We start from the raw sequence: 17,378 nt of genomic DNA, 5'->3' as shown, positions 1-17,378 counted from the left end.
ATGGAGTGGCAGCACATCCCCACTCCTTTCTTACTCGCTCTCCTCCTCATCTACAGTTTGCCTCTCGTTTTTTCCGAATCTCGGAATAAGAAAGGATCGTCGGATCATAGAGATAACTTCTTACGAGATGATTACGATGACGATTATGATTACGACGAAGAATTTCCAGGATCCTGGAATCTTCCGTCTACTGACACGTGAGTTCAAATTATTTTAATGTATTTTCTGAATAAAAAAGAAGTATTTGATTATTTCTTTAAAAATTTATCTTATACTAAAATCTCATTTGATTTTTTCCGGTTTCATTTTTAATGAAGTTAAAGAATCAGTTAATTAAAGAATATTTATTGAGAATGTTGAAAAGCCTTTTTAACCAAATATACTGTGACAAAAATTTAAACTATCAAGAAGTAAACTTAACACAACTAACAGAAATTAACCTCTCTCGAGACACAGAAAAAATAAAAAGGCAAGGCATTCTGAAATAATACTTAAATGTCTTTACTTCTAGAAAACTTTCGAAATATTAGCAAAAAAGAATATTATAAAAGTTATTGACATATTTTTATGCAATGAAATTCTTCATGAATATTGTAGCAACAAAATATGTCAACGACTAAAATTCACAACTTGTATGGAAAACATTAATTAATTAAAAATAAAGCTTGTATTTACTTTCTCTTTAGAACAGTAGAATGGAAGACATTTTAATAATTCTTAATTTTTCCAAATATTTTTTCATTATAAATTGAAATAAAATTGGATACAGTTGGAGCTTCATAAATGTTATGTTCTCAAATTTTAAATTTTCTAATTTGTAATTTATTATTTACCACACAATTCATTTAAAAATAAAAGCATTTTTTAAAGGTTATATAAATTTTGAAATCCTTCCTCAAATATTGCTTGAGGTCAAAATAATAGGCATTATTCAGGCATAAATAATTTTAATATATGTTTTTAAAATCATGCTTTTTGCTTTGCCAATTCGTTATGCGCGAGGGATGAGAAAACTCGTCCTCTACTCAAGGTTTTTCTATATTATTGCAGCGTCTTATACATTACATATAATTAATATATATAAGAGAGAGTGGTGCAGAGGTTGGGACAAAGGCGCGCCATTGCCGCAATGAAAGTGTTAAAATTAAAAAATCTGATCAATGATATTATATTGATAGTGCATTCTTTCCTCTTATTTTAATAATTTTTTTAAAATATCTTAAGCATGCCTTACTATAATACATTACTCTATTGAAACACTAATCGCTTTCATTGTTATTGCAGATATTTTATCTTGTGTATTTCTTTCATTATTGATAATCAAGGTTTTAAAATTCGGCATATCTTTCATGTATTTGGTAGAATTCTTTTCGATAAAACATTTAATAACGTCATTTCATTTTTTTTTAAATTTTTTTGGCAATTATAATTATAGTTTAATTTCAAAAGCACGATAAATAAAAAATTAATTTCGCTCATGTATAAACACTGCTGCTTGATACGATTGGATGCATTCACTTATTCGCGATAGATTGGATAGATTCGACTTAAGAAATGGTGTTTTTTCTCTAGATAAAAAGTTCTGGATAAAAATTTCTTGAAATTGTGTGATATAAAAAAACAGAAAAAAGTTCCGTGGTGTTATCTTTAAACTTGACAGAGTTATTTGATATTGAAATTTTGAACTTCAGTGCCATTAGAAAGAGTTTGTCCTAAAATTATTAAAATTGTTCTCCGGTATTTTCATGCAGTTTTTCTGAGTTATTATATCGAACATTTTGGTTGAAATTAAATGTAGCCAATATCGCCAGCAAACCAGCTCATTACCACTGCCCATTGCATCTCCCTCAATGTAAAGCGAAAGACTCAGTAATGTTATATGACCTTACAAGGACGATTTAAAATCAACGATGCATCCCATATTTTACCAAATTCTTTGAAAAGATAGGCATTCTTATTTGAAGCAGAATACTTTCTTGCGCTAATTGTTTTAGAATTTACAAAATGAAGTAAAGTCAAACAAAAGTACTAATGTTTGATATAGATTCTGATTATTTAATTGTTTTAAGAAATAATTAACTAAAAATAATAAATAGCAGTAATATCACAGTTATAGTAATGGACTCCAAAACAGCGTGTACAAATTTCATGTCTTAGATGTTCAGTAAAGTAAAAGTTTTTTTTTTTTTGAGGAAATCATTATGACATATTTTCACAAAATATTTTATTTTTAGCAACCATTCATCTCGGTGAACTAGTTGAACACCAAAGGCGGTTAATAAGTAAGTACCGAAAGTACTTATAACAAAGGTACAACAGCCCATAAGTACTTGTTTTCAAATATTTGCATAAATAGCAATTTTAATTTTTCTCATTTAATTTCGTATGTGAGGAAAAAAATCCCCATGGGTGAGGAATTAAAGAACAGGCCTCGTGCTGTCTATTTTTGGGTCAAATGTGATGAATACAATTTGAATGAATTCGGATTAATTAAGGCCTGTTGTCCAATGAATCATTTTTAGCATGAAATCTCCGACGTATGCGAGTAGTAAGATGATGCAATTAATAAACAAGCGCTAAACACATGAGGAAGATTTCACAGATTGGAGGGAAATGGTCATTATTAAGTTCTGGGCTCATTTTTTTTTCCGACATTGCACAAACTGATTTGGAATTTTTAAAAATGGTTTGTATTTGGAGTGTTTATTGAAGAACAAACACAGTTTAATAAATAAAGCTCAAAGATCAATCCAAAAAAATCACGTGGAATCATGGCACCCAAACAAATTTTAAAAATTTCGCATTTAGTGATCTGGGACTCATTAAATCTGTTGAAATCAAATCTCCTTGGTTTAAAAGTTCTCGTCCTCTTATTATGATTTAAAATTGCGCATTTTGTTCCAAGCTAACTTTCATAAAGTTACAAAATCAAGGCTGAAACTAAAACTAATCAGATTTCTTGCTATGTAAACAGAAACAATAAAATATGGATTAATCAGAATGGTTTGATGAATGGATAAAAGAATTATAATTCGACTTTATATATCTTATACACATAATGAAAATGTATGTTGAACACTTCCTTTCTATTATTATTGAAAAATATTTTTAATTACTTTTTAGAAAATCCTCTTGTTACGATGAAAATAATCAGCCTCAGCGGTGTGCTCCGGAATTTTCTAACGCGGCAGCGTACCGCAATGTGCACGCTACCAATACCTGTGGATCTTTTGGGGCTCGAGAATTTTGCAGACAGATGGGCACCCCTTGGGCCCGAGCTCCGTGCGAAATATGCGACGTGACAGTGCCCCACAGAGCCCACCTGCCTCATCACATGACGGATTTCAACACGTACCGTAACTTGACGTGGTGGATGAGTGACACCATGGAAGATGGCATCGACAAACCCGGACAAGTGAATCTCACTTTGGATTTCAGTAAGAAAACAAATTTTTCTTATCTTTTCACTCAACATTTATATTGATCATTAGGAATTATATCATGCTAAAACGACGGCAGGTGAATCCATTGATTTTTTTTTAACCTACGAAAATGGATTAAAGAATACTACCACAGAATCGTTATAATTATTTTTATTATTTACAAGCAACCAAAATCTTTGGGCAAACGTGAAATCTTGTGTTCAAGCAAAATGAATTGAAACAACGAAATCAAGGAGCTGAAAACAAACTATGTGCTGTGAAGCAATTCATAATCCCAAACTTTTAATTTATTAGTAAAATCCAAACAGGGTTACGTATTGGTCTCTCCAGATAGCAAACATACGCTTTATAACAAAAGAAGAAAAATTTCACAAGCTTTCAGCCACCATGAAGAAAATTTATCTATCCTATATCCTTATCTATTTATATAAAATACCACGCATTTGTTGCAAAATATTTAATATAAACATTAAATCATGGTATTAAACAATTCATTCATTCATTTTAAAAGATGCTGAAATGGTGTTTCATATGGCCAGAAAAGCAACGTGTACCTATAGTAAAGTGACTAGGGTGAATTTGTTGATACAGGTTATAGTACCCCTAACGAAATAAGGAAATTACAGGAAGGAAATAAGGAAATTACAGGAATAATTTAAAAATTAAAGGAGATCGACCAAAATGTACGCTATGCCATAATAAAAAACATGAAAAGTTCCGTGGAGTTATCTGTAAAATTGACAGAGTTATTTGAGATTAAAATTGTGAACTTTATATGCCATTAGAAAGAGTTTGTCCTAAAATCCTAAAAATGGCTCTCCGGTATTACTGTACAGTTTTTCCGAGTTAAACAACAGCGAATTAAAATTTAAACAACTAGGACAGTAAACAACAACAACAATATTAATAATCAGAAAAATGCACTTTTGGGGTGGCAGAATACCGGAACTGTCAAGTTACAAAGTTTTGAATATCCCTGTTTCGCCCTCATCATAACTTTACATTTAATAAAATACATTTGGAAAGTCTATTTTGAAGTCAACAAAATCCTGTGCATAAACTTCCAAATACTTCCACTGACGATATAATGATATTTATATATGTTTCAAAATATTTTTCTGCTCATTTTTATTATTTTCGTTTGAACATAGAATATTTTTTAAATTGAAACATCAAGAGTTTGAATCAGAATTGTACGCATTTCTATTCACAGAAAGAAAAGAACTTTACTCTTCTGATTACAAACCAATTTTAGAAATTGTAAGGAGAGTAGAAAGAAAATAAAAGTAAACTGGTACCGAGCTCATACTTATTAAATTGGGAATTCCAACGCATTTTTTTAGACTGAATTGAAAAAAAATTAGAATTACTTATCATATACAAATTTGTCTTGCAAAAATTACAAAACTCGCGATCCAATCATGTCTTGACATGCAATGCCCCAAAAGAAATGCATTGTAACTCGACGGTAAATAGCTCTTCATTTTCCGAAAAGTTAGAATCGTAAAGAACAATAAATGAACCTGTTTTAAATAAAATCCCAAAACTTGCGTCTAAATCTCTCATTCGCATGAAAAGAATTAAAAAAGTTTTTGATATTTGCGGCGTCTGTGTAAATTCGAATAAATATTCTTCCTCGCTTTTACGTAGATCTCGCAGAAAAGAAGCACAGCCATCGGCAGCTTGGCTCGTGAAACAGAACAGGGTCGTCTCGGCGCAATCTGATCGGGCGAGATACATAAACAAACAACATAAAAAGTCTGACATTCCGATGGCTCCAGAGAGTCCGGAGTCAGTCTCTATCGATCCCCGAAAAGAGCGCCAAGAGCAGAACATCCCTCCACTTTTGAGAGTCGCCCCTCTTCTGAAGGGGTCATTCGAAGCCATTAGTGCCAAATCGTGAAGATTAAACGCTCCCATTTCATAGCATTAATTACTCCTGAAGAGTGGGGGATATTAAATGTCTGCGGCCAAAGGTGTTATTGGGGAAGTATTACACTCAATAAATTCATTTTGCATTTAGGGAGAACATTCCATATTAACAATGGTACATCAGAATCTTTTCTTATAATCAAGACTTGTCTACATGTTGATATTCTACAGGCCAGACCGTTTGACCTAGAGCTTCCAAGTTTAACCCAGATATACTTTGGGGAGTAGGAATATGATACACCTCGGAGCAATTTTTTTTAAACTTTAATTAGAATTTCAATTAAAATTAAGCGAAATGCGGCATTCTTCCTCGATAACAAGACGGATAAAAAAATGAAATTATGATACCGCTAAATAAATTTTTAGGTGAATCGGACATAATAGCGCTATAATGTTATGGATCAATGTCTTCATTAGAAAAGTTCATATATGCAATGAACAGATCATATGCATGAATATATCCTATACATATTAAAAAATACCGATTTAATATCTGACAATTTGATGGAATTATGGACTTGAAGTCTTATATTATCGATTTTGCTAAAATTAAATATAATCCGTATCTCCGGCGAACCAACGGCGACTTATCTATTAATAAAGAGGAAATTGTTTCATAGTTAAAAAAATCAGCATTGTTGCTTTAAAGCATTTTTCTCACTTGTTTCATTTTTTCATTCGTTTTTAAATAACTGCAGTTTTTTAAAATGTTACTATTTTCTTTATAATTTAAAATTCCTTAAATGTTTATTGTCTCATATGTATTAAGATTTTTGGCTCTCAATTAGAGATCTTCTTAATCTTAATTCTAATTCTTCTTAATTAGAAAAATCAAAACTTTTCAGTCTCCTTCATTTTTTTTTTTTTTTTTGAAAAAACAAACAAACTTTTAGTCTTAAATTGTTTTTATTTTTTCAAGTGAAACATCTATGTTGTTATATTGTTAAACTTTTCATAAGAATTTTAAAAATAAACGTAATCAGTTTGTATATAAATATGCCAACAGGGTTTTGAAGGTCAACTAAATAAATTCGCTTCAGATTTTAGAAAATATTTTCCAAACATTCTCAAAGAGTGCTTGTTTATTGGCCATTGAAAAATTTAAACTCCTATATAAAGTTTATAAAAACGTCATAAATCATGAAATTTGATAATTTATTAAAAGCTACTCATTGGCTTTACTCATAATTTGTGATTCATAGATAATAATATTTGAAATTTTAACTTTTCACTTTTTGAAAATTTGTATTAAAAAGAAGATAGTTATTCTAAGGTTTGTTTTATTTACAATAGAAGGCCTTATATTCCTCGTCATTTTTTTAAATTTGTATACATAGATCAAATGACAGTTGTGACAGTTTTCGCATTCGTGGCTTGAATTATAAGGATTGGAATGTTTTAAAAGGAGGCCTCTGAATCTAGTCATAAAAATTTAATGCAGATAGCATTTTTCATTTATTTCATTTAATTATTTGTTTTTGTTTTGCTGATGTTAGCTATCAATTCAATTAATTTCTCCTTTTGATAGGCTACCAGCAAATTATTATCTAGTCATTCAGGGCAAATTGTAAAATGATTAATTATACACTTTTATTGCAGCTGACTATTGTTTTATGTAAAGATGGAAATTTTGTAATTTTTTCCCCCTTCCTGATATGCAGTTCCGAAATTTTGCTCATCTGTCTGTTTCCCGCATACTTAAAGCAAAAGGGTGGTGTTGACCAATGATTGTTCGGGATGACTATTTTCTGGGTTTGATTATCCATTAATCGATTAATGATTTTAAATTGTGATTCCACATACTGACGACACTCGGTAGTGAATTTGAGGTGAAATGATTTAAAGATGCCGTAATATTTATAGTAATAAATGTATAGTAAAATTATATAAATTTATAGTATAATAAATATTTATAGTAAAAAGTAGAAAATAAATACATTTTTTTTTTCATTTTTAGGACAGGATTGGAAGGGGGCCATGGTGGCCCCGTTTTGAGGTTCGTCTTCGGAACTGGGTGGCTTCAGGTTTGAGACCTGATTCCACCGTAGAACCGTTGTGTAAGCGGGTCTGGTGCACTTTAAATCTGTCGGGACCAAACGTCCTTCCGCTGGTGTAGTGTGGAAACTTGGAGAGGGGGGGTGGTCGTCCTCGTCATCTGATCACGGTGCAAAATTACGTGGTCCGTCTCAAAATAGCCCTTATGTTGCTTTAAAACGGAACATTAATAACTAAACTAAGCGACTCTATTAAAAGTGTGTTTTTAAAAAAATTTTTACAAAGACAGGACAATCCATCCAATTTTTATCAAATTATAATTTTATAATCATACTGTTCCTTTTCTCAGGAAAATCTTTCGACATTTCTTACGTGCGTTTACGCTTCTACAGTAGCCGACCAGAAAGCTTCGCCATATACAAACGCACAACGCTCGACTCCGAGTGGACCCCTTATCAGTTCTACAGTGCCACCTGTAATGAAACATACGGCATACCAGATGGATCTTTGGTTACTAGAGAAAATGAGACCCTACCCCTTTGCACATCCGAATTCAGCGATTTGTCACCACTGACTGGCGGCACGGTAGTCTTCAGTACTTTGGAAGGGCGACCTGGCGCTTACGACTTCGAAAATAATCCAAAACTGCAGGTGAAGTTATTACATCATCTACACTACGTAATATCCAACATCAGTGCTGTTAAGTATCTGTCATTAATCAAACTCAAAATACAGTTATATATTTTACCGGACTTATCCAAAGCTACAAGTTTGCAAATGCTTTTAGTTTTGCCTTTGTAACACTATTCGCTCGAGTTTTTGTCTCTATCTAACAATTCTTTATTGAATAATGATGCTTTTGATATTACACTCCCGAGTACCCGGCTTAATGTGGAGGAAGGGCAGGCCGGGTAACAAATAAGCCGATAAGCCACAGTTCTATGAATTCATTTCTTTGCCTACCAATACTAGAAGACAAAGTTTTTATACCAAAACTCACTGTAACAATACATATTTTCTCACTTCTTATTGAGAACTAAATCTTCCATTTATCTCAATGTGAACGCGGCCCAGTGAATCAGAAGCAGTTGCCGGGAACATATCGAATTAAAATAGAAGGCCCTGTACTGGTAGTTTATATATGTTTATATACTCCACTGCACGTTTCTAGAATTTATTAGAGAAACAGTAAGTAAAAGAATATAAACTGTTCACATTTTAATGTGAATTCTGTAATGCCTGATTTAAATGCAGGAAACATAAACAAAGCATTAAAGTAAATCATAGGCCAAGTTGTTAAGAAAATTGACTCGTACATATTTTATTTTCCACTTATAAATGATTACACGGATATGAAATGGTAACCCTAAGATAAGAGTCAAAACTTACAGTTTTTAGGTTTTGAAAAAGTCCTTAGTAAATGACTTAAAAGACGCCTTGCCTTCCTCATTGAATGAATATAAAAGAAAACGAGGCCGGTGAGTCGCGAACTCGGAAGTGTACTTCTCTCCGCGTTGCAAAGTCTTTTCTTAGCCACGACATAAAAGAGTAAGTTATCATAAAGAAGTAAAGTTATAGTAAAAGTTATTTATTAGCATATTCATCTTTCAGTGCTTCAGTACTATTTGATTTAACGAAATGTGTTAGCTACAGTTCTTTAAATCATAGGGCTAAAATGGAGTTGAAACTAAACGGGAAAATAAACTCCTGGTTCATTCATGAAAAACTAATTCATATACTTACTCTATATCCCTCTATGCTTGGTTTAACTTACCACAACTGGTATTTAATATCTGTTAAATGATTCGTTTTTGAATAAGATTTAATCATTCAAGCCTTTCTGTGCGTGAAATGACAACAGATATATTAAAGATGATTTTTCATACGAGTATAATATAGTTTTATGATAAAGCAATTTGACTGAAAAAAGTTTTCTAGTTTGTGGAATTTCAATAAAGAAATTTCATGCGTTGAATATATGAAATTTCATTAAGGGTAAGAAGATCATTCTTAAATGCGTAGTAAAAATGACGCCGAAAAAGTTTGGAGTGATATGTTGTGATGTTTAAATCAGCTCCCAATAATAAAGTTTTAATTCATTTATTTTTAATCTAACCATTTTTGGCAACCCATCTGAAATATTGATTGTGTTTGAATCTTAACACTCTAATGCATAACGAGAGGTTCTTGATTTCCTCAACCGAGAATTTCTGAATATCAAATGGTTACACATTATGAAGTTGCGTTATATTAATAAATTTGCATTCATTCTGTTTGCGACGTAAATATACATCCCTACGAGAACTGAGTTAAATAATGCCATTCAAAGTGCAATTCTATATGTATGTCATCCATCTTCTCTTTGCACGTGGTTTTTCCCAATAGGTACTGTAGTTTTCTTTCCGAATAGAAATTGCGCAAATTATAAATAATTACTGTTAAAAATTATGCTAAAAATATTTTTAAGCAACAAAATGCAGGCAAAAAGGGACACGGTATAAGACGATTTTTGAATTTTAAAATAGTACAAAAATTATTAATGCCCATCAATATTTTCAGAAGTTATCGCAGGAAAACCGCCGCATTCTCATTTGATTTTTCATTCATTAAAATTTTAAAAAATTTCAAAGTGATTCCCACTTCTCCCCTCCAAAATTTATTTCTAGGTAAAGCGGCACGGTCAACGCACTTTCTCCTTTGTTTTCAGCATGCATATAATCCCAACATTCTTACCTACATCCACGAGTATTTTGTGATACTTTTTATATATAAAGTTTTGTTTTCATTTCCTCTAACGTACCATCTATTTCCCTCCTTGTGTTTTCAGGAATGGGTTATCGCCACTGCCATTCGGATCACGCTGGACAAGATGAATACCTTCGGCGATGAAATCTTTGAAGATCCCTTGGTTCTCAAGTCCTACTTCTTTGCCATCAGCGACTTGTCGGTAGGAGCGAGGTAAGGTCCTCATTGACTGTAGATGACATTTTTTTTTTTTTTTTTTTTTGTAAATGAATGCAAATTTTGAGTGAGACTATTTGCACTGGAATCTAAAAATTTACATATATTACGTAAAAGATATTAAAAATATAAAAGTGAATAATATAACATTTTTTTATTTAGCTTTTGAGTTAAGTTGAATTTACACTCGGCCAGTTATGACGGCTAATAAGACAACGCATCCGCAGAAAGGGACTGATTTATGTTAGCCACAATTTCATAAAATAGATTCAGGCATTCCAGACTTAGCTATCCATTGCAGTTTCGGAGACCCTGAATTTTTCTTTTTCACAGCGTATATCGTATTAAAATGTTGGATATTTACACAAAGAAACGTGATAAAATAAAAAAAAAAGGTCAACTTACTTAAATTTGGAAAACTATAGAAAAAATGGCAGATAAAATAAAAGCATAAACACACAACCTCGCATCAGAAAGAACAAAGAGCAAAAAATGTCGGAATTAATCTATAATAAATGATCAATTTTTTCAAGCAAAAAAAAAAAAAAAAAACCCTTGCTAAATTCTACAAACGCATGCACGGTGAGTAAAAAATACAACACAGCGGTATGTTGTCCCGACGGGACAACATACCTCTGTGTTGTATTTTTTACGGACAAGTACAGGGTTTTTTTTTTTTTTTTTTTTTAAACTGGCGGTACTGGGAGATCTCTGTAGCTCGAACTATCAGCCGCAAAGCCATGCAATTTTGAACGGGAACTATTGACGACATGGGAAAAAAGAATCCGCGAAAAAAATATTTGGTTTGAAAATATTTAGTTATAAAATATTAGTTAGGGGGGATGTGACACTTTTGATCAAAATTTCAAGTTCAACTGCAGGATACAATTTTAAAAGGCTACAATAAACAGATAAATGACTAACAAAGAATTAATTTTTCCACAATTCTGTTTTATTCGAATTAATAACTTCTGTAAATGGTTACAAATTTAAAAAAAAGAAAAAGAAAAAAAGAGGAGATTCTATTTGACTTCCTTTTTATTCTTTGTTCTTTTTTGTTCAGTAGAATCGCTTTACCGGGGAAGACATCGGCTATTTTCAATATGACCTCCATTTTTTTCGACTAAGCATTGCATTCTGTGCACCGTACTCTCTAAAGCTCAATGCAACATTTCAGGAGGCATGTTCATAACAGTCCGTGTTATGTTTTCCTTTAAAACTGATAAGTTAATATATATATATATATATATATATATATATATATATATATATGTTACGGCCAAAGCCCGAAGTACGGCCAATTCACGAACTGGCCAAGAGGTTTGGCCAAAGTCCGAAATACTTGCAATTAATATTGTATTTTCTACTTTGGCTGGCCATTTCGCGAAGTGGCCGGGAATCCTTGGCCAAAGCCCGATGTGATAATCTATACTTATAAATAAAGCTCAGTGTGTGTGTGTGTATGTGTTGGCGCTCTACAGTCCAAACCGTTTGACATACAGTTATCAAATTTGGCATATATATACCTTGGAGGTCGGGAATGTGCACCGTGGAGCGATTTTTTAAAATTTTTAATCAGAATTTTAGTTAAAAATTAAGCCTAATTTCGGCGTTTTGTCTCTATAACCAGAAAATACAGCACAAAATCGACTTTTGCATCAAATTAAAGCTTTTTTTTAACTAAAGCTTAAAATTTAATTTATAAATTATGCTTAGATTAAATTATGCTAAAATTTAATCTGCACGAGCACGTCAAGTTTAAAAAAAATAGCTTTTATCAACGTGTTGTCATCACATTGATAGAAGTTTAAGCTAAAAAATAAATAAACTATTATTGCAAATTTAATAAACAAAATTGTAATTTTCGGCAGGTGTCTGTATAAAATGAAAAAAAAAAATAATAAAATAAATTGTTTTCTGAAAAGTAAAAGGAGGAAAAGTTTTCTATGAGCTTTGACAATACCTATATTATTAATTCAATAAAACAATTTAATTTAAGGCAAAGATAGTTTAATATACTTAGGATAATCATTCTAATCAGCGACCATCAGCTAATTTCGGGTATACATTTGCTAACAAAATGGTCTAAAGGAACTAAATAATTATATTTAATATAACTTTAGTCAATAAATGCTCCGATGAATCAGGAATTTTAAATCTTTACATAGGTCCTCTGCCCTTTGAATCATATTTAACAAAATATTCTTGAGATACCAATATTTTTAATAAAAAATCAACCAACTAAATCAATCACTAAAACTGACTGATTTATGAAATTTCAATATCACTCTTCTATAAAAACTGGCGATTTTAGACTACTTCACCGACTGTCCCAATGAAGATACGCTAATCCTCTGCAGGGTTTCTCGACAGTGATTGACTTGTGATTATAAAAATGTTGATTGTTCTAAAACTGATGCATAAAAACTTCATAAATCAGTCAGATTCATCGCAAAAGATAAGGACGTTTATTTATTTATTTAAAAGTTGGTGTCAAGAGTATTTCGCAGAATATGATTCCTTGGGACCAAAGAATTGTGTAAAATTTAAAATTCGTAATTTATTGACTGAAATAAAATAAAAAATTTTTATTTGCATCGTCCTTTTGAAAGTAAAAAATTAATTTTATGATGAATCAGAGAAATTTTCGTTGAATAATTCTTTAAGATATTATATAAATTATTCTGCAGTGCACATATAATTTCACTGCCGAACGACTCTGATTTCAATTTTCATATTTAAAAAAAGACATAGTTAGCTTAAATATAAAAAGCTTTTATATTGATTGTAGTTTAACATTTCCACTTTAATTTAAAGTAGAAATTTTATGGATACTGACAGAACATTAGAGAAAGTTGTACAATGAAACAGAACTGTTTAAGGCCTACATAAAAGTACGACTGAATCATATAACCAAAATATGAAGCTCAAAAATATTTTTCAGAAAAAGCTACTAAGAGAACAAGTTATATTAACTGAAAATTTTAGCAATCATTACTACTGGTGAACCGGCTGGTCGTCAAAGGCGACTAGTGGTAAATAAATACAATGACATTCATGTATAAAATATAAATAAGGACTTGTTGTAGGTGAAATACGACAAATGGAACAAATAAAGAAATTTCTTTAAATAATATTAAGAACAAAACTATTTTTCCTTATATTTGTTTTAATGAGCCCTTATATTTGCCATTTGCCTTTGCAAAAACTTTCATATTTTTTGAAGCGATATTTCGGGAGACAATGTGATGTGGGATCTTTAACATTAGGTCCATGGAGCAGAAAAAGACTAAGGGTCACCCTTAAAGGTAATTGAAAACTGAATACTCAATTTGCCTTTGTATTCATACACGATACGCAACGCCTTTGCTCAAGTTATAATTCGTTCATTTTGAAGGGCTCAAATCTAATCTTCACGCTATCACATTGTTACAGTGTATACGTTCACTGAATAATTTCTATTATGGTTTTAATATGAGAACAGAATAACACGAGATCATATTTGTATATATTACAAGCTTATTTTTAACTCAGAGATGTCACTTAGATTTGAACTCGTTTCTGAAACAATTGTACTTTAAAAAAAAAAAAACAGTACACAGAAGTAATCATTTTTAAATACTTCATTTTTAACAGGGTGTAAAACAATCTGCTCGATTCCTTTCTTCCTACTTTGGCCGATCGTCCCAAGCCATTTCGCGAATTGGCCGGTCAAAGCCCGAAATCAAGAAAAGATCGGACATTGGCCGGTAAGTTTACAGCAACGTTGGCCAGATCGCGAATTGACCGGCCAATTCGTGAACTGGCCGATTTCGGGCTTTGGCCGTAACATATATATATATATATATATTTGTAGCTCATGCTATTATTTAAGTACTTCCGCATATAGTAACGAATGATTCATAAAATCTTATTACTAACAGAAATGCATCATTATCATCACTGTGAGCGAAGTGATCCCATTGAAATCATGGCCTAGTTCTTCGAGGTTGGTGAGCAGGGCGAGCCCCCTTTTGTGCCACTCCCTTGTAAGAATACTCCTAATACTCATTAAATCTACATATCAGCTGCGGTTATCCTATCGATAAAGTCATACGATTCCAATTAAATTGTTGTGAATATAAATGCCAAATGTAGTGACTAGCTCAAAGAAAGGGCACGGAACCTTAAGAGAAGAATGCTTCAAATCTTATATTATAAAGTAGGTGGAACAATATGAATAAGAAATCAATAAGTTATTTCGTAATTTAAATGATGAATTTCTAAACAAATATGATTCATTTTAGTTTGTACCTTTTCATGATGATTTCGTTTCTATTTTTACTCTTTACATTCAGATTAAATGAATGGGCATTTCATATTCTTTGATATCTCTGCATTTTAGTAATTCAAACATTGGAGCTGAACAATGTTTAGCAAAGATGCATTTCTGTTTAACAAATTTTACGATTTTTAAAACAAATTAATTTGAATAATTTATTGAAATAAAAACTAATAATTGGATTTAATGCACGTAAGTCGTTGATAGAAAAATTCTCTCTTTTTTAGAAAAATTCTTTTAAACTTTCAATTAATTTTAATTGAAAATTCAAAGGCAAAATAAGAAATTTCCATTCCTTTTCTTGTATTCCGTATTATCATTTAAAAGATTTATGGAATTGCGGCCGAACAATAAAAGAAAACTTTACTTGGAAATTAGATTTAAAAGAAAATCTCAAAGTATGAGTTGGAAATTAGATTTAAATTATTAGAATAATATCTGAAAATTAGGTTAAAATAACTATATACTTTAAGAAGTTATTTTAGAGAAAAATATTTTTAAATGATGCTTAATTTGTCATTAATTATTTTTTATAACTGCTTTGGAATTTTGTGCTTATCAAAAAAAAAGTTTCCGCTGCGTATATACATATGAAACTCCGTTTAGGAATGCTTTTTTCGACATTCTGCTGGAATCGGTGTAAATAAACCACGTATACCAGGGGAAAAAAATCATGAATGGTTTTTCTTTCAAAACTTTTTCTCATAATCTTCAATAAAGGTGTTATTCTTCAGACACCCCCCATCCCATAAAAAAAAAATGTGAACTTTGGATAAGAAAGAGAATGTCCTACATAGCATGACGTACGGTAGTTACGAAATATTAACTTTTGGTGTTGTTTTTTTATACTGAATCTATCACGTGATTCTTGGCGACGTTTCTGATACTTAATCTCTGTATTAGTTAATAATATCGAAAAATCGAATTTCAGCTTTAAGCACATTCTTCCTAACCAATAGAAACACAAATTTGAAGCAAAATTACCCTTGTAATCACAGAATCCCACACCACATTTGATAAATGTAAGTCCCTGCGTTTCTGAATTATCGCGCTTTTGTGTTTCTGAAAGTACGGACCAACCGATGTTCAACCCCTTGCTGGATTTGTCTTAAAATTTAATAGATGTCTACAGTATGGATGCTGAATCTGTGTACCAAATTCTATCTATCTAAATGTCTCCGTTTTGTTGTTATTGTGTTATTTTATAATCGGACAGTTAGAAAAACAGATTTATTCTAATTAGATTTCAATCAAAATTTAATAGAAATCTATAAATTTAGTGTAAATACCATACATAAAATGTTATCCATCTTGTTCAAAGCGTTTTTGAGTATCTGTGAAGTAGACAGACAGCAGGGCATTTTCGAAAAATGCGTGTTTCGACCTCAGGGAAATCTAAAATGTGAGATTCATAAAAGTATAAAAATCTCGATTTCAAATCTTTTGACGATTACTGTGCCTTTTCTACAGTTCTTATACGAGAAAGTAAAGGGAAAAAAAAGAGGTTTTGTATTAACTGCAGATGTAAAACAGAAGAGATCTGAAAATATGAAAAGCCAAGCTTCTGAGATTTTTCTCACAGTAGAAGCAAGAGCTACCGTTTTCCCCTGCAATTATTTGAAAGGCTGAGAACGCAAAAAGGAATAAAAAGAACAGGACGCGTTGGATTGTTTACGGATTTAGGTACAATGTTCGAAATTAAATAAATTAATTATTAAATTCACAAATTGAAAATATCAGGCCCGCTGCAATCTTCCAATATGTATTAAAGAAACACTTCTATTTGACTTACAACTATTTACTTTATTTTTTTGTTGCATTTCTGAAATTATTTGAATATTTGAAATAGTATAAATAGTATACAGGGTGTCACAAAAACCTTGACAGCGGCTTTTATTCCTGAAATATTAATTGTAGACATATACTGTAAATGAGAAAGTTGCGTAAAACAAGGTGCAAATTGCTATGAAATCAATTAAAGTTTTCAGGAGATTAAACTTTAAAAAATACAAACTTTAAATTTTTATACGGACCCCGTACAAAAAAAATTCCTATTGAGTAAAATGTACCGCATTCTCTAATAAGATCATGTACGAAATTTCACCATTTTATCGCAAAAGTCTCAAAGATATGAAACTACATAAATGCTGACTTGAACCACTTTTCTATGCCTGGATATGAGTTCGCAAAGAAAAAAAAATCATGTCGGATGTTCCTGTTTTAGGGGTCGTACACAAATTAACAAAAAAAGTAATGATTGAATAAATAAATAATAATTTTACTATTTATTAGTTCAAAAGTATTAAAAATGTGTCGAAATAATAACTAAAAGCAAAGTTTACATAACTTAAAGGAAAGATTACTTTAATGAAAAATTATATAAGATTTTTTACAAGATCACTGACTGTGCTATTTTTAAGTTATATTCTGTCATTCATGATATAAACTTTTAAAGTATTTTTCAGGAAGCATAGATTTTAAAATTTGTATTTAAAACTAAAGATATGAAGCACATTTAATTTTCTTATGATGCATTCCTGTGTCACGTCATCAGCACTGAAGCTGTAAACATTTGCATTTTAATTTATGATTGATCCTTCTCCAACTTTGCTTTAACATATCTTTGAGAATTTTCATGATAAAATTATGAAATTTTGTACATGACCTTATTAGAGGATAGGGCACATCTTACTCATTGGAATTTTTTTGTACGGGGTCCGTATAAA

At 31.2% G+C, this 17,378-nt stretch overlaps 1 protein-coding gene across 1 annotated transcript in view; it reads left to right on the top strand.

The window, feature by feature from the left end:
- The window catches only part of LOC129963002 (laminin subunit gamma-1-like), a 97,375-nt gene continuing 79,997 nt past the window's right edge, over window positions 1-17,378 (top strand). Inside the window, exons 1-4 of the mRNA XM_056077005.1 lie at window positions 1-197; window positions 3,124-3,437; window positions 7,720-8,021; window positions 10,198-10,328. Coding sequence (XP_055932980.1) covers window positions 1-197; window positions 3,124-3,437; window positions 7,720-8,021; window positions 10,198-10,328 — 944 coding nt within the window. The remainder of the gene's footprint in view (window positions 198-3,123; window positions 3,438-7,719; window positions 8,022-10,197; window positions 10,329-17,378) is intronic.

The sequence above is a fragment of the Argiope bruennichi genome, chromosome 3 (assembly GCF_947563725.1).
Source record: "Argiope bruennichi chromosome 3, qqArgBrue1.1, whole genome shotgun sequence".
Lineage (NCBI taxonomy): Eukaryota > Metazoa > Arthropoda > Arachnida > Araneae > Araneidae > Argiope > Argiope bruennichi.
The sequence above is the reverse complement of the archived record's forward strand: the minus strand, read 5'-3'. Positions and strand labels throughout refer to the sequence as shown.